This window comes from Borostomias antarcticus (genome assembly GCF_949987555.1).
Source record: "Borostomias antarcticus genome assembly, chromosome: 5".
NCBI lineage: Eukaryota > Metazoa > Chordata > Actinopteri > Stomiiformes > Stomiidae > Borostomias > Borostomias antarcticus.
The window spans coordinates 23,917,175-23,940,683 of record NC_140238.1 but is presented as its reverse complement, the minus strand read 5'-3'; the positions used below and the strand labels follow the sequence as shown (position 1 = coordinate 23,940,683).

At 45.0% G+C, this 23,509-nt stretch overlaps 1 protein-coding gene across 1 annotated transcript; it reads left to right on the top strand.

The window, feature by feature from the left end:
• Positions 1–5,544: 5,544 nt before the first annotated feature.
• Positions 5,545–23,148, top strand: slc25a23b (solute carrier family 25 member 23b; the record flags this gene model as incomplete). The annotated part of the gene is made up of 10 exons (XM_084438715.1): positions 5,545–5,745; positions 13,618–13,741; positions 14,012–14,099; positions 14,215–14,326; positions 17,951–18,109; positions 18,706–18,858; positions 20,690–20,803; positions 22,069–22,236; positions 22,588–22,738; positions 22,967–23,148. The coding sequence occupies 10 exons, from the start codon at positions 5,545–5,547 to the stop codon at positions 23,146–23,148; spliced, it is 1,452 nt and encodes a 483-aa protein (XP_084294841.1).
• Between the last annotated feature and the right edge of the window lie 361 nt (positions 23,149–23,509).

The window sequence follows — 23,509 nt, the reverse complement described above, 5'->3', positions numbered from 1 at the left end:
CACTCAACACACCTCAAAGGAGTAGTAAAGGGGAAATGCATGTTTAGCCCTGTTTTAAGGTTACTTATGATCATATACAATGGTTCAGAAAAAAATGTTGACAAAACTAGCACTTTTGAGAAAGTCTGATAATTGCTCTACCACAATTTTGGTCATACAATGGATGTGGGTGGGCACCTTGAAAAATCATTCAAAAAACATGTTAAACTCTCAATTTCAAAGACAAGAAACTCACAGAGGTGTTAGTTGGCGTTCTGACATTTAATTCACCATAAAGTAAGATTCTAGTTCATCTGGAAAGGCTTTTTTAAATATTTAGCATAGAACTATTTAGTCACAGCACATACGTGTGTAAACTTCCGCAAACTAGGTAGCCTAGCAACATAAACAATAATAGCTAACGTAAGTAGTTCCGCTTCCTGAATCCCCTCTGCGGATTGATCTACACATCTACAACAGTCGCTTCAATACAAGTCAATTGATTTCATAAAATTATCAATAAAACCCTACAGGATTCATACTTTGCGGCGAATTTGATGTCAGAACACCAACGGACACCAATTAACCCCTCGATGAGCTTCTTGTCTTTGAAATCGAGAGATTAACATGTTTTTTAATTATTTTTCAAGGTGCCCACCCACATCCATTGTATGACCTAAACGTGGTAGAGCAATTATCAGACTTTCTCAAAAGTGCTAGTTTTGTCAACGTTTTGATCTGAACCATTGTATATGATCACAAGTAACCTTAAAATAGGGCTAAACATGCATTTTCCCTTTACTACTCCTTTAACCCTGGAAAAAACCCTCTCAACACACCCTAACCTCCCTGTAAGCCCACTCAACACGCCTTAACCCTGGAACAACCCCTCTAAAAACATCCTAACCCTGGAATAACCCCTCTAAACACACCCTAACCCTGGAATAACCACACTCAACACACCCTAACCCTGGAATAACCCCACTCAACACACCCTAACCCTGGAATACCCCATCTCAACACACCTTAACCCTGGAATAACCCTTCTAAACACACCCTAACCCTGGAATAACCCCTCTCAACACGCCCTAACCTCCCTGTAACCCCACTCAACACGCCTTAACCCTGGAACAACCCCTCTAAAAACATCCTAACCCTGGAATAACCCCTCTAAACACACCCTAACCTCCCTGTAAAACCCCTCAACACAACGTAATCCTGGAATAATCCCAGTCAACATGCCCAAGCCCTGGAATAACCCCACTGAACACGCCGTAACCTCCATGTAACCCCACTCAACACGCCCTGACCTCAGGCTATCATGGAAAGCTACTGTAATTAGATAGAGAGATTAGGCCAGAACCTTAGATAAGAATTCAGTTATTTTACCCTTCAATATGTCACACTTAAACCAATATAGTTTATTTTTAGATAAATAAATACATTCATATAGAGGTTTTATTTATTTATTTTATACCATAGAAAATGCATTGTGAATACACTTTATTTTAACTAGTTTATTAGCTAATATTTTTCACTTTTCTTATCATAAGGAAAAAGCTACTGTAAGGGATCATGCTTTCTTATTGGTTGCTTCTCTGCTGTTTGAATGGTAGCTTGACCTCTGACCTGACAAGCACAAGAAGAAGATTCAGCCTCCGTGTCTGACCTTAGTCCAAGGTCAGTGTTGCATTGTGGTACTGGTATTTAATATTAGAGGGTTCTTGAACATACTTGTTAGTGTATCACCAAGCCCAAATCACTGCTTAGTCCCGCCTTATAATCATAGACTGGCCAATAACTCCATCACTCACAATATTGGCCAACAACTCTCATCACTCACATTATTATAATAATCACTGATTGGCCAACAACTCCATCACTCACACTATACACACTTTCTGAATTGTGCTGCAGTCTCCATAGAAATCATCTTCACTCAGTTACCTGGCAACCCCGCATGTCAGAACAGACATGTTGACAGAGAGGACAGAACTAATGACTTATGAAATACACATACTGTCTTACTGTTAGTCTCATTGTTTGCATGTAGAGTACATAAGGTGGATGACTTGTGGATGATTGATGGATGAGGATAATGGATGATGTGTCACAGTTGGTTTTGGTGTCAATTGATGGTTGCCCCCGGCAACCCAAAAACCTACACCAAACTACCTCCAGCTGCCAGTTGGGCGTTTCGGTGTGTGTGTTTGTGTGCCTGTGTGTGTGTGTGTGTGTGTGTGTGTGTGTGTGTGTGTGTGTGTGTGCGCGCGTGTGTATGTGTGTGTGTGTGTGTGTGTGTATGTGTGTGCCAGTTGGCCATTGGTGTAAAGCACTGTGGGGACGTCTTTGCTTTGTAGACTCTGGCTCCAGTGTGTCCGTGGGGCGAGGTGGGCTGTGATCACAGAGTGAATCTCTCTAAATGGAACAAACACACAGTTATTCACTGTGTGCCCATGAATCCACAAAGACACTGAATGACAGAGAGAAGAGAGGAGAGAGAGGAGAGAGAGGAGAGGGGAGAGGAGGGAGAGGGAAAGAGTAGAGTGAGAGGAGAGAGAGGGAGAGAGAGAGAGAGAGAGAGAGAGAGAGAGAGAGAGAGGGGGGGGGAGAGAGAGAGAGAGAGAGAGAGGAGGATGGAAGGGAGGGAAGGGAGCAGAAAGGAAGTTAGGAAGGTAGGATGCCCAAGAGAGGGAGCAGGTGAAATCACCTTCCTTATGAGTCCTCCAGTAGATATAGTAGCAAGTTGTTGGTTAAACTCCCCCAGTATAAATACAATCCAGAAAAGTGTCAGAAAGTGTGTGCATGAATCCATCATAGAATAGAAAGGTTTGTTTGTCATGTGTAACAAGTACAGGTGCAGGTACACTGGAAGTTTGGGAACCTTTAAATGTCTAGCTGTGTACCTAGGACTGAAATGAGGAACTGGTTTGTGCTGATAAGATACCGATTAGTGCATATCCACCTTGCTCTGGAGCCTCGGCACTTGGTCACACGTTTGGTAGCACCCCGGGCTGACATCTTCCATGCCCCCCAACCCCCCCCCCCCCCACGCTCCAACCAGCCTCCCTCTGTACAACGGTACAGCGCGTCTAAAGGTTTAGAGAACGATTCTGAGGGTCCATCTCTGTAGAGGGCCTTAGACTCAACTCTCAACGGACATTCCGCTTATCCAGGCGGTAACTACCCTCGACCGAACCCTAGCCTGAATAGAAACATGTCTGGGCACATTCCATTACGGCATGGATGCCCGGTGCCCCTGTCGGCATGTGAACAGTCCACCTCTATGGCGCGGCGGGCACCGCATCTACCAGAGAATGTGCTTTACTCTGGACCTGCTCCCGTGCACACCAGTGAGAGTCCATCGGACGCCAAGTGAACAGAGTTGTCTGAAAAGAAGCCCCCCCCCCATGCCTCATGGCTCACTCAGGCGTGATGGCGCGGTCTGTCTTGCTTCAGTCTGGAGCAGCCAGGCACGCCCGCTCATGGCTTGAGCCTCGGGGGGATGGTGAAGCCCTATTCAGGCTCGGGGGCATCTCAATAGTCTCAAGTGGTGCCCTTTCCTCGTCTCCTTCCCTTGTCTTCTATTTGATGCGAGTTGACGCCAGCTTGGTGAGGTTTCCTACGTGGTGTTCTGATCTTTGGGAGTGTGTAGTGGTTATAAGCGCTCAGCCTCACTTGATATCAGGTCTAATGTGTGGGTCTACCTACCTAGGCCTCCTCCTCTCTATGGTCGCTCATCTCGCTGTCAGGCAGTCTGGGTAGTCAGAGAGCTGGATCAGAGGGCAGTCTGGGTAGTCAGAGAGCTGGATCAGAGGGCAGTCTGGGTAGTCAGAGAGCTGGATCAGAGGGCAGTCTGGGTAGTCAGAGAGCTGGATCAGAGGGCAGTCTTGGTAGTCAGAGAGCTGGATCAGAGGGCAGTCTGGGTAGTCAGAGAGCTGGATCAGAGGGCAGTCTGGGTAGTCAGAGAGCTGGATCAGAGGGTAGTCTGGGTAGTCAGAGAGCTGGATCAGAGGGCAGTCTTGGTAGTCAGAGAGCTGGATCAGAGGGCAGTCTGGGTAGTCAGAGAGCTGGATCAGAGGGCAGTCTGGGTAGTCAGAGAGCTGGATCAGAGGGCAGTCTGGGTAGCCAGAGAGCTGGATCAGAGGGCAGTCTGGGTAGTCAGAGAGCTGGATCAGAGGGCAGTCTGGGTAGTCAGAGAGCTGGATCAGAGGGCAGTCTGGGTAGTCAGAGAGCTGGGTCTGAGGACGGGAGCGCTGTGGATAAGGTAGCAGTTACAGAAGGTCACACAGGTGATAGTATGTGTGTGATGGAGGGATATTATCTGTGTGTGTGTGTGTGTGTGTGTGTGAGAGAGAGAGAGAGAGAGAGAGAGAGAGAGTTTCTAAACCAGACTTTGTTAAACTATAGTCTGTCCCCCAAACAGGACGCAGCATAAGTGTCAATGTCCTGTGTCTAGTTCAGTTAAAAAGTGGAAGTTTGTGCCTGGTTTTATTTAATGTTAATACAATGAACCACTTCCCACTGGCTCCTTAATCTCTCTCTCATACCCGGTGGTTGCTGACTGGGCGGTTTACAGTCACAGGGCGTTAAGCGCGTCACAGCGCCCAGACATAATTAGGCTATAGACAGATCTATTCATATCCAATAAGAGAGGCTATTAATGACTCATATTGAGATGGGACAATGCACACTTCCTTAGAGCAAGTCACTGTTTCCTTATCTGACCTCACCTGCACGCCGTTTTAGTAGCCTACTTTATTTTTTATGCATGGTTTCTTTACCTTTGTTGGTTAACTTACCTTTGTGCAAATAAATGAACCTGCACCAATATCCAGGGGTAAAGCGACAGACCTGCTTCGCCTCCACACCGACGTGCTGCAAAACGGTGGCTGTGCGCGCGCTATGCGTAGCCTCTACCGGAGGGAGGCGTCGTGTTCTCGAGAACGGGGGAGGAGGAACTACATAGGTGAATGTAGGGTTTCTTTACAGTCTATTGGGATATAATCAGACATCTTAATATAACATCATCAAAGGGAATACATACAAACCGCACTGACAACGAGCGCGTAGCCTATAGCCCATTTTCAGCATCGGCATCCCCCATTACACGCGCTCAAGCACTGTCGCATGAGAATGCGGTAAAACGCGAAAGAACACCGGGACACTCTCTAGTCTTTACCTCTCTACATCTCTCTTTAGAAAAGCCAAAGCCGCGGCGTGAGGAACACTTCAATTCATTTGCGCGAACCGATGTCACGTCGGGACATATAGGGATTATTAGGCTACCCGTTACGTGATCTTATTTAGCCTACATCTACTGTAGGCTAGGGAAATCTCTGACGGTTCCTGCTTACTTGATTATACCGGTGCCACGGTAGACCGCGGCGAGTTATGTCAGTGCGACAGTAGACAGATCATCCGACAAACCGTGGGTCCAAGAGTTGGATAGGGAGAGGAATCGTAAGGTCAGATTCTGCGCAGACTTCTTGACCGAGAATTTCTTCGGAAGCTACCGAGGCTTGGTCTCCAACGACGCCTAGATTGTGAAAGTATCGTATTCACATGGGCTCGGCCAGGGCTCGGTTCTGGACCCGGGCTCGCTGTCAGGACAGCAGTGTGCCACTGGACACCGAGAGGGACCGGGAGACCCGGTATGCAGAGCTGTTCAACCAGCTGGACCTGAATCAGGACGGCAGGGTCGACGTGAACGAGCTGCGGATCGGACTGGCTGCCTGGGGGTTACTGAGGAGCGACGCGGACGAGGTGAAATATATTATCTATAGATTTAATAGTTGTTTGGGTGTTCCCATAGACATGAATATTAAGCAGCCACCGTAGTCTACCACCTACTTAGTCATGCTATTTGGCTCATTAAACTGCCAAGCATGTGCAACTTGCAAGTGACGCGCGCACGTGTGTGTGTGTGTGTGTGCGTGTGTGTTGGTCCTATAATGGTGTGTGTCAATGCGTGAAGTAGTCCATAGTAAACACCTAGAGTTCGGACCATGGACCAGTTTTATTGTGATCAGCATAAATAATTAACAGAAACGAACTTGCGTGAAGTCCTTCAGCTCTGGCGATGTCAGAGGCTGGAGTCGCAGTCTGAAGGTGGAATTTTAGGCTATAGATATTTAAAAAGTTCATAAGGCCTAGGGGGAAGTCAACTGGATGACAAACTCATCTGCTGCCTATTCAAAAACGTCACAACGTTCCCACAACACTGCAAAACATTGACCAAAGCGTTCTGTCCCAGTTAGTAGGCTACAAGGCTTCCATGGATGAATATTTGAGCGGGACGGAACGGCTCTGTAACACAAACCTTGCGTGTGTACCCTACCTTTGACCCAGGCTGACCTCAGCCCCAGGCTCTGGCTCCACCTAGCGTCCCAGTTCCTGCCCTGTCACTCTGGTCTGTCCAGTTCTGATTAAGACGTCTCCACACGTCACCATAGCTTCTTGACCTATAGAGAGAGAGAGAGAGAGAGAGAGAGAGGGAGAGAGAGAGGGAGGGAGTGACAGAGAGAGAGAATCATCCTCTGGATCTAGAGAGAGAGAGAGAGAGAGAGAGAGAGAGATATGGTAGAATCAGAATCAGAACTCATTTTATTGCCATTGTAGTTTTTCAATATACCAGGAATTTGCTTTCAGTCATGGTGCATAACATGGAGACAACATTGGACAGGGTACAGGGACGAGACAGGACAGTGCAAAGACAGGACAGTGCAAAGAGTGGGTACAAAATGCTAGTGCAAAAAAAATGATAAGCTAAGAAAAAACTATATAAACGTAGTGCAGTCGAGTCAATGTATAAACAGTGAGTGTGTGTATATGGTGTGTGCGGTGTGATGTGAGTGTGGTGTACAGTACATTCGGTGACACACACACACACACACACACATAGTATACATACACAGACACCCTCATACTTTTCCCACATTTTATTGTTACAGCCTTATTCCAAAATGGATTCAATTCATTTTTTCTCAAAACTCTATACACACAAAACCCCATAATGACAAAGTGAAAAAAGGGGTTTTAGAATTTTTTGCAAATGTATTGAAAATAAAACACTAAAATATCACATGTAGGTCTACGTAAGTATTCACCCCCTTTGCTATGACACTCAAAATTGAGCTCAGGTGCATCCTGTTTCCACTGATTATCTTTGAGATGTTTATACAACTTGATTGGAGTCCACCTGTGGTAGATTCAATTGATTGGACATGATTTGGAAAGGCATTCACCTGTCTATATAAGGTGCAACAGTTGACAGTGCATGTCAGAGCACAAACCAAGCCATGAAGTCAAAGGAATTGTCTGTAGACCTCCAAGACAAGAATTGTATCGAGGAAGGGTAAAAAAAAAAAAAATCAGTAGCATTGCAGGTCCCAATGAGTGGTCTCATCACCTGGCTAATACCATCCCTACAGTGAAGTATGGTGGTGGTAGCATCATGCTGTGGAGATGTTTTTCAGCGACAGGAACTGGGAGACTAGTCAGGATCAAGGGAAAGATGAATAGAGCAATGTACATTGAGATCCTTGATGAAAACCTGCTCCAGAGCGCTCTGACTGGGGCGAAGGTTCACCTTCCAACAGGACAACGACCCTAAGCGAACAGCCAAGATAACAAAGGAGTCCTTGAGTGGCCCAGCCAAAGCCCATACTTGAACCCAATTGGCCATACTTGAACCCAACATTTCTGGAGAGATCTTGAACATTTCTGGAGAGATCTGTGAACCAATGCTCCCCATCCAACTTGATGGAGCTTTAGAGGATCTGCAAAGAAGAATGGGATAAACTGCCCAACAATAGGTGTTCCAAGCTTGTAGCATCATACTCAAGAAGACATGAGGCTGTAATTGCTGCCAAAGGTGCTTCAATAAAGTATTGCATAAAGGGTGTGAATACATACTGTAATATGCACATGTGATATTTGAGTGTAATACATTTGCAAAAAATTCTTTAAAAAACCTTTTTCACTTTGTCATTGTGGTATTGTGTGTAGAATTGAGAGGAAAAAATAATTGAATCCATTTTGGAATAAGGCTGTAACATAAAATGTGGAAAAAGTCAAGTGATGTGAATACTTGTCCTACATTATGTCTCTCTAAAAAAAAAAACACGCTCACCTGCTCATACACAGTTTGAGTATACACACACACACACACACACACACACAAACCCAATTCAAGGTGGACTAGGCAACCACAGACCAGAGCAGACATGCTGTTCAACAGTGAAGTAATTCAAGTGGTCCTTGAAGTTCTTGTGTTCGAATGATGAATGTTTTTGAAACACTCTTTCTCACTCACACATGCATACCACATGTACACATAATTATGATACTTCCAGAGAGGAGCACTCTGGAAGATTAGAGAAGGCTTCAGACCATCTTTATGGCTTGTTAAGTGTAGGTTTGAATGAGATTAGAGAATGCAGTGGACTTAGGGTTAGTGTAGGTTTGTCCTTCACCAGCAAACATTGGAGGGTTGTTTGTATGGTCCATTGGATAAGCCCAATAACACAGTTTACTTGAAAGTTTACTTTTGGCATACTTAGATATTTTTTCACATGGAAGAAAATCTGCTATAGTGCCATTAGCAGGGAATTGCAGAAGCCTGTAGCATCTCCTGTTTAATTGGGCATAGTATGAGTCACTAATCCTGACCCTAACCATCTGTTTAACTGGGTACTAGTTCTGATACCTGCTGGAGCAATCAGTAATTGGCTATATAGTCCATTATATGCCGCCACCCCCGGTGAGGTGAATCAGGAAAGATGATGAGGATTTGGGGGAATGAAAAGCTCTGTTTTTCAAAAGTCTAAGAAAATAAAAATGGCGCTATTAGCGGTCTGCTCATTTTCATTGATCTACCCTAAAGTTAATAATCTGTCAAGTTTATTTACTGGACTAGTATATGGAGAGAAAGAAGAGTGGCCTCTGGGAATGTTCAGTAAGCTGAAGGGACAAGCTGAGAACGTTGTCATAGCGCTACCTTCTAAATTCAGTCTGCTGGAGGATTAGGGTTTGGGTCTAATCAAGTAATTTGAGGGTTTGGGTCTAATCAAGTCATACACTTCATGCATACAAGTGCATTTATAAATTATGAATGGCATGACAATCTGTAGCTACCAGCCTTTGTGGCTAGAATCAAAACAAGCACATTTATACCCAGGATCACACTTAAAGTAATACTGCCTTATGAACTTACTAACTATAATGAAGTTATTGAACAATGGTTGAAATATATTATAAATATTGAAATAGGCTCTGGGATCTTATGTGATGTTACCGGGAGAGTGGATTGCTGGACATATGGCACACTCCTTCGATTCTATTAGGATCAATTTAGGTCCTTTGATTGAACTTTGAAAGATTTAACTTTGATGCTAATAAATCAATACATATCCAGACACACTAACATAAGCATATACTGACTATTCTGTAATAAACCACTACATATCCAGGCACATTAATATAAGCGTATACTGACAATATTATAATAAACCACTACATATCCAGGCACATTAATATAAGCGTATACTGTCAATATTATAATAAACCACTACATATCCAGGCACATTAATATAAGCGTATACTGACAATATTATAATAAACCACTACATATCCAGGCACATTAATATAAGCGTATACTGACAATATTATAATAAACCACTACATATCCAGACACACAAACAGAATCATATACTGACTATACTATACGAGACAGTGGCAGCCTACTGCGTTATCTTCAGCTTGTCCACTCAGCTGTATGTTTATGTATTGTATTAACACAGTCACAACCTTAGCTTAGCATCAGCTGGCATGGTGCCTTAGCTCAAAAGTGGTAGAGGGACCAGCACTCACAAATTCCCAAAAATGGATGCTTTATTGCTTCACAGCAACATGCAAGACCGGCAGGACGAACGTTTCAGCCTTACGGCTATCTTCAGCATATGGTGTCTTAGCTTTCCATGATTCAACAGTGAAGGAACTGTTAAGCTTACTGTGCAGCAGCTTGGCTTGCAGTAGCATTGTCATGTGCAGCTAGCTGGCTGGCTGTCAGAACATCCTCTGGGACTTTTCAGACACCCTCAGAGGGGGAAGAGTCTGTCTGATTGAGGACCTGCTGCAGGGACATGTGCTATGCTCATCAACTGAACAGTTAAAGCATTTATCTGACAAGGAAGTGTGAGGATAATGGCAGGCATTATCTCATTTCAATTGCAAATGCTTATGAGTGAATTGTTATTTGAATTGCAAACTTTGCTCTTGCTCTCTTAAGAATTAGGTATTTTGAGGATTTTTGTGCGTCAAAGTTGGCAAATGCTCATCCAGCAACATTACAAGAGTTCCACATCATTACAAGAAACAAGAAACCTTTATTTGTGTGTGTGTGTGTGTGTGTGTGTGTGTGTGTGTGTGTGTGTGTGTGTGTGTGTGTGTGTGTGTGTGTGTGTGTGCGAGTGAGCGCATGCGTGCGTGCGTGTGTCAGTCAGTCATGTGCCTTGGTACAGGTAATCAGATTACAGTGTGTTCCCTCTCTCTCTCTCTCTCTCTCTCTCTCTCTCTCTCACACACACACACACACACCTACACCCTCTCTCTCTCACCCCTACACCCTGTCTTTCTCTCTCTCTCACCCCTACACCTCTAAGGTGCGACCATTTTACTCGCATTTGCGACTTAAAATAGTTTTGTGCGATCAGAAAAAAACATTTAGGAGCACACTGTGCGAGTAATGTTTTCAACTATTTCACTCGCATTTTTTGCCTAAAATAAATCCATGCAAATTGGATTAAACTAGTCAAAGTTTTGCGCACCCGTAGGCTATACAAAACTACAAGTCCCACAACTTTTTTTTATTTTATTTTTTATTACAAGTCCCACGACTGCAACCTGCAACACGCAGAACTCTCGTGATGACAGCTCAGCTGCCCTTACTCAACCAGGCCAGGTCACGCCTGGCTTATGTGTGTTGGCTGGCTTGTTTCTGTGCGGGACTGGTAGGACGGTAATGTCCGATAAATAAAGATGGGTCTTGTCACCTGGACACATCAGTTCCAATGCTTCCAATGCTAATCCAGCACAATGAGAGCGGGATAGCCAGTAAGCTCATGGGCTCACAACAACTAGCAGCAGCTTCCATAACATTAATGGTAGCGGTCAGTGGCTAAAGCAGTTACACTGATTATTCCTGTAATGTTAGCTATTTTGCTGCAATGGGTTCAACTTTTGTTTCTGGATAAAGGTCATGACTTGCTGTTTTGCACTTCCCTTTAGGTGGTGAATAAGTAGACCCAGGACACAGTGGGTTATTTGGACATCTACTAGGATCTTGATATTATATTGATATGAAGATATGAAAGTAAAGTATTTGCCCTTAGAAGTAAATTGTAATTAAAATGGTTCTTAGCTAAGTAACCTAAGTGTAGGCAGACTTGAAAGGTCAATTGTAATAATATCATGAATGAACAATTGTAAACATATTACCTATTCTGTTGAGTACTACGCAAGTCTTGATTTAAACTTTTCCTAAATGCTTTATTAAACATACAGACATGCACATTAAAACTAGCCATAAGTTGCTATTTTGCATGTGCTCTCAGGACATGTTGTGGTTGTGACCATCTTTGTAAAGAAGAGAGGCATGTAATGCACATGTATACAGTAGTACAGAGTCAGTTGTCTATTGTATAGAGGTGTTCAATTGCTTAAGTGTTGTCAGGTGTTGGTTCGAGTGTTCGAGTGTACAGTGATGCATAGTCAGTTGTCTATTGTATAGACAAGGTGTCACATTGTTGGTCCAGGGGGTGGCATGTGTGCCATTGTTATAATTAGAGTGATGGCCTATGTATAGTACAACCAGAGTACTATAAACAACTGACTCTGCACCACTGTACACTCGAATCAACACCTGACAACACTTGAGCAATTGAACACCTTGTCTATACAATAGAGAACTTACTCTGCACTACTGTACAGTATACTTGACATTTTATGTAATTGCACTGCCTGTATCATGGACACAGTCACAGCCATCCATGATCAGATACTACCGTCTGGCCATGTCCTGTCCGGGTGGGGCTTGCACCTGAAAACCATCTTTGGGGGGGCTGGACATCAGCGTTGCACAGCAGCCGACACCTGACTGATGTTGCATCACAGTGTTCTCTGGCCTCAACCACACCAGGCATCCCAGCATCAAAGCTGCAACAGAACAGAAGGGAGATAGTGCATTAAAATAGTGCATTAAAATATTGGCCACAAATAAAATACAACCATACCATGTCCATAAAATGGAATCGCTAATACATGACATTGATAATTACCTGAAGTGCTGGTAACTCAATGTTTGGGAGCTTTTTGAAATAGCTACTCAGATGCTGGTGCCAGTTGGAGCTTTCAACAAGCACTGTGCCGTCCTCAAGTCCGACAAGCTGTGGGATGTTTCTTCACAGGAGCGTTGTCTCTCACCACCCCAGCAATGTCAGTAAAAGTCTCCACTCTGGTCTTCCTATAGTGCTGCTTGATCAAGCCAAAGCACCAGTCAGGGGCAAACTTGGTGTGGCCTGCAATCAGGAAGTGTAGGTCCAGCTTCAGGTGAAGCTTGTGCATGGTCTGCCAAGCACAGTACCACAGCACAAAGTTGTTCTTGTTTTGTCCACTGCAGTTGTCACAATGAAGGTCCACATGTGTTTCTCCAACTTCATAGTTGTTGAAGAAATGTAGTTGATGACTGCATTGCTGCTCTTGACGCCATCCCTTTGTTGATCAGGTAGTTCACTTGCTTTTATGGTACCTAAACAGAAAAAAGCTCAATTAATGAACAGAAATACTGATCAGAAGCCATATTACAAGAAATTCCTAACTTGCAGATCCCATCATAATTGTAGGTTATGGGTTACGATTTGCTTAATACCTACTGGAGAAAAACATCCTCTCTTAATCCCTTCACTTTAAACTTAAGACATAATTACATAAATGCAGGGGTCAACATTAACTTTTTAGCTCACCAGCCAAATGTCTGGTAGATAAAAAATTGTACCCGCCAAACCTTTTTTTCCCCAGACAAAAATAACATTTATATGAAGCATGTTGTGTCGTGTAGACATACAGTACATTTAAGCTGCATAATAACATGATATGGTGGTGAATAAAAACAGTTGTCAGAGCAGATTCCTGGTGCTACATCACAGGTGGTGTTGTAGTCCTATCCCAGGGCTGTACATTAACTTTTTTAGCACATAGCACTGGTGCTACAGGGGTTGATAGTTCTGTAGCACTGAGCCAGAAAGCTAAAAAATCATAATTTCTTTCTGTGCTCCTAAATTTTTTCATTTAGGAGCACATGTGCTCATGAGCCCTCACCCCTACACCCTCTCTTTCTCTCTCTCTCTCACTCCTACACCTTCTCTCTCTCACCCCTACACCCGCTCTCTCACCCCTACACCCTCTCTCTCTCACCCCCTCCCCCCTCTCTCTCTCTCTCACCCCTACACCCTCTCTCTCTCTCTCTCTCTCTCTCACCCCTACATGCCCCCCCCCCACCACCCCCACGGCCCCTTGAACCCCCACCTCATCCCCCTCCTAACCTGGTTGGTCTCTTACTTCCTGTCTCCCCCTCTGCAGATAGTGCGTGAGAGCGACACCAACCATGACGGCCTGCTGGACCTCCAGGAGTTCTCCCAGTACCTCCGCTCCCATGAGAGAGAACTCCGCCTCCTGTTCCACAAGCTGGACCGCAACAACGACGGTGTGCATGCCAGTACATACACACACACACTCACACACATACACTCACACGCACACACACTCACGCGCACGCGCGCACACACACACACACACACGTTCGTTCCCTGCATGATGGGTCTATCTGACCTACATCTAACACAGCCACATACATAACTTTAGTATAAGGAGGATCACATACAGTTATATATATATATATATATATATATATATATATATATATATATATATATATATATATATATATATAAAGTTGTAACTGATGTGTTTGCAGGTCACATTGATGTGGCCGAGATTCAGCAATCACTGAGCAACTTGGGACTCAACATCTCCATGGAGCAATCGTCCAGAATACTTCAAAGGTGTGTGAGTGTGGTGTGTTTGCGTCTTGAGATGAAACCTATTGTGTTAGTGTTTCTGTGCATGTATTTGACTGTGTGTGTATGTGTGTGTGTGTGTGTGTGTGTTTTCTCCCAGCATGGACAAGGATGGCAACATGACCATCGACTGGAATGAGTGGCGAGATCACTTCCTGTTCAACCCGCTACACAACATGGAGGACATCGCCCACTACTGGAAACACTCAAATGTCAGTCAGTGCTACAGTACCTACAGTATCTGTCTCCACACCAGTTACAGTATCATCAATCTACTGTATATTAGAGGGACCGATTGCTTAGAATCTATAGTTCATATTCATTGTCCCCCACAATGGATTGTGTGACAGACGTAGTAGTCATTATATTTCACAACATAGATCAGATTTCTGTTGTTTAGGTATCAATCATGTTGGCTTGGCCTTGGTCATATGAGTGTCCAACGGTGATGATATTAGTTATGCCCTTAACCATGTATTTCACAGGATAGGATTAGACGGTTCTTGTTTAGGTAGTTTAATGTTGGATAGGTCAGAGAAGAGTAGTGATGCTGTTTGGTTAGGTCATGTATGTGTCCAGTCGTTAGGCTGTTTGTCATGACCACATGTTGGGTGTCTGTGGATTAAAATGTCACATGTTCTGTGAGAATCTGCTCTCCCACAGTGAGGACACTTCCTGACGCACGTATCTGGAGGGTGCAGGAAGAGGGTTTTTGAGAGCCATGTCTTCTGGCCTGTGCTCTGCTATGGGAAGGATATCTCACGTACATAAAAGCTGGCTATTGTGTTTAGCTAGTTAACAGGCTACATTTTAGAAAGCTATATGAATTTGCTTAGACACAGTTGGTGCTTGGTTTTTAAGGTCACGCCAGCTGTAAACATTTTGTTCAGCTTTTTGTGTTCAACAAGTGCCAGCCACATGTTTTCCATTGCCAATATGTTTTTGCTTTGTACACACAAAAAACCTCCTGTACTCAGTACAGGTACAGTCATAGGCGATTTTACCCTCTGAGAGTAGGGGGGGCAACATTTTGACGTGAGAAAAAAACAACAACTGTTCTGCCGTCTCGTCCCATCTATTTACAAAGAATACCAGTTGTGAACAGTATGCTAATGAGAAATCCGTATGACAATTCAATATGTACAACGCATCAAACTTCATCTAGACACCACGAGCATGTCAATATGACTTTATGACCGAGCACTAGGCCATACCCAACATCACAACATCAAACTGCAACTGCCTGCTGGTGCTAGCTTCCTCGCCGATGGTGATGTTGCTAGTGCTAGTGCTAGCTCCGATAGCCTCTGGAGCACTTCTGCATTCGATTGCACCTGCTGTGCTGTCATTTCGAGTGGTAGCTTCTTCATTAGCATTGCCAGATTTTATTTTATTTTATGAAGAAGTGGTAAATTGTTTTTATAGCTCTTTTTGCCATTATGAGCAGGTTGGCTAGTTGTAGCTTGTTGAGCACTGAGCAGTACAGTCAGATCTCATTTTTTTCGACGGACGAGTTGTGCCATTAGTGGATTATGAATATATATATATTTTTAAAGGTAGCCTAGTTTAAGTAATAAATACACTTTTAAAATTAATGATGATCTAACACAAACTGGTACAAACCACAATTATGTATTTAATAATTGTGTTAATTAGTAAAAAAAAAAAAAAAAAAAAATTATTTTTTTTTTATTTATTTTTTTTAAGAATCTGAGCAGAGTTGGGCTGTCCAATCAGGGGGGGCACTTGCCCCCCCTGCCCCCCCTATAAAATCGCCAATGGGTACAGTATAGTCCATTCTACCCTGGGGCTCTTTTAGGCATGGCTAGTTTTATAATATTGCATACATTAGAGTAGACAAGTGCTAGTTTTATAATATTGGATACATTAAAGTAGACTAGTGCTAGTTTTATAATATTGGATACATTAGAGTAGACTAGTTTTTACTCAGTTTTTGGCTGGGTTACAGTTTGGTCATATCCAGAGATCGGGTGTCTGTGGGCCTCTCCTCTAACATCATAGCAGTGATGCTCGCTGGTAAGGTAATTCAACTAGACTTACATAATTGATGACCAAGATGAATCTGTGAGGGTGGCTGCTAGTGTGTGTGTGTGTGTATGTGTGTGTGTGTGTGTATTATTGTTTGTGTTCAAGGATCAAATGTGAGCACAAATAAAGATATTAAAATGTGTGTGTGTGTGTGTGTGTATGTGAGTGTGTGTGTGTGTGTGTGTGTGTGTATATTGGCCGGACTGTCTTGTCATCAGATGATTTGAGCTCATTTCTAATTCTCCATTGCTAATACATTATGTTTGGAACACTGAAAGTACAGTATGCTACTGTATGTGCTTCGGTAAAAGTAAAGTCTATGCTACTCAGGGACACTTATACTTTTCAAATCCACAGTTTTCAGACAGTATGGGGGTGGGGGGGGGCTGACAGATTATTTTGATTGGCGTGCGAGTTGTTGACGGGGGGGGGGGGGGGGGGTGACAGATTATTTAGATTCGCGGACGATTTGTCGGTGGGGGGCGGGGGGGGAGTGGACCTTTGGTCTTAAATTCGGGACCTTTGATCGTGAGGGGGGGTTCATTCGATCCAACTGACCCCCCCCCTGGCTACAGGCCTGTTATTGCTACAGAGAAACATAGCCTACATCATGGGTGGGGAACAGGAGGTGCAACAGGCGGAGGACATACAGTATAGAGAAATGTGTAGGCAGCAGTCTCAAATGAATGAGAAAGATAGACCTACCATGTTGTCCTACACATTCAAGTCAATGGATGTGATTAGTTATCTGAGCACTGTCCTGTCCCCACTGTACTCCCTGTACACAAACACACACAACTGCGTAGCCACCTATGATTCCAACTGCATCATCAGGTTCACTGATGACACAGCTGTAATTGGGCTGATCTCCAACAACCTCCACCTGTCAGTAAGCCAAAGGAGATGTTAGAGGACTATGGGAGAAAGCAGAAGATGATCTACAACCCCCTAAACATCAATGCTACCCCTGTGGAGAGAGTGGACAACTTCAAGTATTTTGGTGTCCAAATCACCAAGGACCTGACATGAACTACAGGACATTGACATTCCTCAAGCATCTGAGAAAATCCTGAGTGTCTTCTCAGATATTCAGGAGTTTCTACACATGCGCTATTAAGAGCATCCTGACTGGAAACATTACCACCTGGTTTGGGAGCAGCACTGTGCAAGACCGGAAGGCCCGGCAGAGAGAGGTACGGTCAGCAGAACATATCACAGGGAAGACTCTCCCGCATCTCCAGGACATTGACATAAGGTGGTGCAGAACCCGAGCCAGGAGAATCCTGGAGGATCCTAGCCACCGGGACAACAGCCTTTTCTCTCTGCTCAGGTCAGGGAGGAGGTACCACATACTCAAAACCAACTCAGAGAGGCTCAGAAGGAACTTCTTCCCTCAGACCATCAGGATCCTGAATATATTTATATTTATACTTGGTAGAATATACGTAATAACTACATTCTGTACTTGTGAATATAGTCTCTCTGTCTCTCTACATATATATATATATATATATATATATATACACACACACAGTATATATACTTCCTTCCTATCTAACTGCACAACCTCACCTCACCCCAGCATCCTATCCCTTCATGTATACTCTTGTATCGACAGTAGACACACATTAGAGTGTGCACAATCTAGGAGCTAACGGAAGAACATTTCACTACTCGTACCTGTATGATGTAGTATATGATAAATGAGGCTGACGTTGATTCTGAGTATCCAGGCTGTCCATTTCCTACTGTACTCTTGTGTAAACACTGAGCTTTGTGTTTTACAGGTGTTTGACATTGGAGAGCACCTGACCGTTCCAGACGAGTTTTCAGAGCGCGAGCGTCGGTCAGGGGTGGTGTGGAGGCAGCTAGTCGCCGGGGCGATGGCAGGGGCGGTGTCAAGGACAGGAACCGCGCCCCTCGACCGCCTCAAAGTCTTCCTACAGGTGAGGGTCACTATTTAACTACCAGAGTTACATAAGCTCAGCGTGTCCCTGTCTTTATCTGTGGCTAGAGATGACTTTGTGTCAGTGTACACAGTGTACAGTGAGATGGAGGGGGGGGGGGGGGGGGTTGGATGATTCCAAGGGCCCTGCACTGCCAGGGGCCCCAATAAACCAGTATTATTATTATTATTATTATTAGGTCTAGGTTTGGGGGGCCCAATATTATATTCTGTCACAGGGCCCAAAATTTCTAGCTGCACCCCTGTCAGTGTATGCCACTGCATGTCACATATTAGCATCACTGCATTTCTTAGCCTGTGTTAGCATTATATTAGCAGTTAGCATCATATCAGTAGAATGTGTCAGTCTGGGTTGGCATGTTAGCATGCTTACCATACGTAGGCGTGGGGCTAGCATGCTAACCACATGTATGCGCAGGACTAGCATGTTAAATGTACGTATGCGCAGGGCTAGCATGCTAACCATACTATATGTATGCGCAGGACTAGCATGCTAACTTTACAAATGTGCAGGGCTACTGTAGCATGCTAAACGTACATGTGCAGGGCTAGCATGCTAATTGTTTGTATGCACAGGTCCACGGCTCCAGCTCGCGGGGGATCAACATATGGAGGGGCCTGAAAGGGATGGTCCAGGAGGGGGGGGTGCTAGCCCTCTGGAGGGGCAACGGCATCAACGTGCTCAAAATCGCCCCAGAGTCCGCCATTAAGTTCATGGCCTATGAGCAGGTTAGTATAGGAGACTCTGTAGGCGTCCCGCCTTTTTCCTGTTTTCCTCTTTCCCTGTGGTAATACGTTCCTTGAAGGAGCCGCTGGTCCAGCACAAATTGATTGGCAAAAAGAAGGGTGTTCTATCACAAAGCTTTCAGGGATGACATCCAAAAAAGAGCCAGGATGATGGATACATAACGTATCAGAAAACAACACTGATGAATCTCTGCCCGTCACTATTAGTATGGTGAATGGACTTGTAATGAATAGCAATAAAGGACACACACACACACACACGCAAGTGTGAAGAGGGGCCTCTCACACACACAGTACTGTCTGTCTCACACACCCTGTCTGTGTCTCAAACGGCTATTTAGGCAGCATTCGGAGGCAGGGAGGCATCAAGTCATGTCCCAATCCAATATTTATATGCTGCCTGCTGAGGTGCCACCGACTGGGCAGATTTTGAAGGCAGCACAGATGTATCCTTCGTTGATCAAGATATCCCACAATCCCATGCGCCTGCTCCACTGCTCTGACCAAAAGAGCAATTTTGGAGAGCAATTTTGTCTCCATGACTTTTAATATGTCACTTTATGAAGTTTGAATATGTTTTCAGGCGAGAAAGTAACCATGTTCCCAAAATGTGTCCAGTTTATCAAAATAACCTGTTTATATATCTGATCTGACGGTAGGCTACACAGTACATTAGTTAGCTAGGCTACATTAGATACCTGTGGGGTTTGACAGAAACGTCGGAACAAATAGCTAAACAAGTTTTAAAATGATTTGGGGACCAATATCTTTAGCTAGCTACATAGCTAAAGTAACTAGCTTACTATATATTTGTCTTAGCAGTTGTTAAAAGAACAGGATACAAAAAACGAACTTGTTCCTTCATCTGAAGCTAGTACCATTCGTGATGGCTACAGGTAGTCAAATACTAGGCTAACGTATTAGACAAGCATTTATTTGGGAACACGTTAGCTCTTAGCTGACCAGCATAAATACCTGTTTGTTGGCTTTTCGTTTTGACAACTGATAAGTTCTGTTAGACAGGAAACACTTTTTCCAGAATGTGATGATTGACCCACAGGTATTTTGCGACATGACATCATGACGTCGTTATGCATTGCTTCCTTGGAAGTCCGTCTCAATTCAGACTCCTTTCCAGGCAACTTCAGACAAAAACACTGCCTCCAAAGGATACTGCCTCGCTAGACAGCAAGGCAGCAGCCTACCATTTGAGACACAACCCCTGACACACCCAGTCTCTCTACTCGTCCAGTCTCACTGTCTTACCCACCCCAGCATTTCTCACTTATTCCCCTCCTCCACCTCTCCTCCCTCCATCCTCTCATCCCTGTCTAACCTCTCCACCTCTCATCCCTGTCTATCCTCTCCTCCTCTCATCTCTGTCTAACCTCTCATCCCTGTCTATCCTCTCCTCATCCCTGTCTATCCTCTCCATCCTCTCATCCCTGTCTATCCTCTCCTGCTCTCATCCCTGTCTATCCTCTCCTCCTCTCATCCCTGTCTATCCCATCATCCCTGTCTATCCTCTCCTCCTCTCATCCCTGTCTATCCTCTCCTCCTCTCATCCCTGTCTATCCTCTCATCCCTGTCTATCCTCTCTTCCTCTCATCCCTGTCTATCCTCTCATCCCTGTCTATCCTCTCCTCCTCTCATCCTTGTCTAAACTCTCATCCCTATCCTCTCATCTCTGTCTGTGTTCATACTTATTCTACCATCTCTCTCTCTCTCTCTCTCTCTAGATCAAGAGGATGATTCTCTCCCCCTCCCCCCCCCTCCTCTCTCTCCCTCTCTCTCTCTCTCTCTCTCTCTCTAGATCAAGAAGCTGATTCGGGGCAGTAGGGAAGGTTCCAGTCTGAGGGTACAGGAGAGGTTCATTGCTGGTTCTCTAGCTGGAGCCACTGCTCAGACCATCATCTACCCCATGGAGGTGTGTGTGTATATGTATGTGTGTGTTTATATGTATGTGTGTGTGTATGTGTGTGTGTTGTATCCTACTCTAACCCAACCCGACCCTAACCCTACTCTAACCCTACACTAACTCCCCTCTAATCCTACTCTAAGGCCCTGTCCCAATGCCCACCCAACGCCCCTCCTGAAGTGTGCACTTGGGTGACGTATTTCCGGAGGTGCGCAAGGGCACGTCGAAGTGTGAAAGTGCTGCTACAAAACAGATTTGGGACACCCTTGGTGACATCAGTCATTCATTCATCATCTATTTGCAAGTTAATAGATATGTAGATAGTTAGCTAGCTACCTCTCTATTAACTTGCAAATATTAACTACACGTCTTCATTGTGCCAAGAACAAGCTGTGAGTTATCCTACTCGTATCCTTGTGCGGAGGTGTTCCTCAGTCCAGTGAAGAGGTGTTCACTCTCTGACCGGAGCTTGATGAACGTGAATGTCATCTCGTTGGACTCTGTGGTTAAATAAATTCCATAAATAATATGGAATCCGACACAATGCGGTATAACATTAAAGTGTACGCTTGGTTGGTCATCGTTAGCAAACAATGTAGCAAACATTGTTGCATCGAAAGTGAAAACAATATGCAAAATAATAACACAAATTAGCATGATTCTAAAACCAAATGCCTAGAACAGATTTTTTCGCTTACACTCGAACATCACTTTTCTCCCAGCCATGTTTACTTCTTGAGACGAGCGTGTCAATCGCAAAGAATTGTGGTCTATTCACTTCAGCGAAGTCTGCATAGGCAGACTGCAAGGGCGCATAAAGGGTGCATCGAGGGTGTAGGGTGCACCCTTGCAAACGCGAAATGAGAAATGGGACACCCTACACCCTTGGCGGGTACGCGCACGTGAAGTGCAGGAGTGCGCACTTTGGTGCAAGGGTGGGTATTGGGACAGGGCCTAACTCTACTCTAACCCTATTCTAACCCTACTCTAACCCTCCCCTAACCCTACTCTAACCCTACCCTAACCCTACTCTAACCCTACTCTAACCCTCCCCTAACCCTACTCTAACCCTACCCTAACCCTCCCCTAACCATCCCCTAACCCTACTCTAACCCTACTCTAACCTTTCCCTAACCCTACTCTAACCCTTCCCTAACCATCCCCTAACCCTACTCTAACCCTACTCTAACCCTACTCTAACCCTCCCCTAACCCTACTCTAACCCTACTCTAACCCTTCCCTAACCCTACTCTAACCCTACCCCTCCACCCAAGGTGTTGAAGACGCGTCTGACGTTGAGGAAGACTGGTCAGTACTCGGGCATGGCCGACTGTGCCTGGCAGATCCTGAGGAAGGAGGGGCTGCGAGCCTTCTACAGAGGCTACGTGCCCAACACACTGGGCATCATCCCCTACGCTGGCATAGACCTGGCCATTTATGAGGTGTGTGTGTGTGCCTGTGTGTGTGTGAGATAGAGAGAGTAAGAGAAAGGGAGGAAATGAGAGGGAGTGTGTGCGTGTGTGTATATGTGCCTGTTTGTGTGTGTGTGTGTGTGTGTGTGTGTGTCAGTCAGTCAGTCAGTCAGTCAATCAGTAATGAGCGAGTTGCTCTGGATCTCTGAAGCATACAAAGAAGCTTGGACGGCAGAGATTTAGATTTCACTGCTTTGTAACCAGTACAACCACCAGCGTTGCCACCTGCTGTTGAAACATGTAGAGATGTCTGTCTTGATTGAATCTGACAGGAAATCCACAGAAACATAGTGTCAGACCAGGTTTGGTGTCCCCCCCCAGACCCTGAAGAACGGCTGGCTGCAGAGGTACGCCGTGGGCTCGGCCGACCCGGGCGTGCTGGTGCTGCTGGGCTGTGGAACCGTCTCCAGCACCTGCGGACAGCTGGCCTCCTACCCCCTGGCCCTGGTCAGGACGCGCATGCAGGCCCAGGGTGAGAGAGAGAGGGAGGAAGGGAGGGAGGGAGGGATGGATGAATGGATGGATGGATGAATGGATAGGTGGATGGTTGGATGGATGGATGAGGGGGGAAGGGGATGCTTTTATAATTTTATGAATTACTACTAAATAGGTTCTTAATCTCTCTCTCCCTCTCTCTTTCTCTTTCTCTTCATCTCTCTCTCTCTCTCTCTCTCTCTCCATCTCTCTCTCTGTCTCTCAGTTACAGCTGAAGGGGAGCCCAAGCTGTCCATGGTTGGTCAGTTCAAACACATCGTGTCCCATGAGGGCGTACCCGGGCTGTACCGCGGCATCGCCCCCAACTTCCTGAAAGTCATCCCTGCCGTCAGCATCTCCTACGTGGTGTATGAACACATGAAGAGAGCTCTGGGCGTGGGCTCCTAGGGAGAGAGATAGAGAGAGAGAGAGAGATGGAGGGATGGGAGGAAGAGAAAGGGAGATATCTGCTTGTGGACCACAGAGAGGAGGAGGAGAAGGGAGGGGAGAGGAGATGGAGGAGGAGAGGGGCAGCCTGAGTATAGAGCAGAATGTCCAGTGTACGAGATGGAGAGAGGAGAACACTTGTGAAACAGACGACAGGAAAAGCATCCCTCCATCAGGCTGGGCTGAAGACTGTAAACTATTGTGTCTTGCTGTGTGCAAATTCAGTCAGCATGACCAGTTCACACACACGCACACACATATGAAGTACTCTAATCTCTCGCCAATCACGTGCCTGGAATATTCTCAAACTGATCTCGAGGTT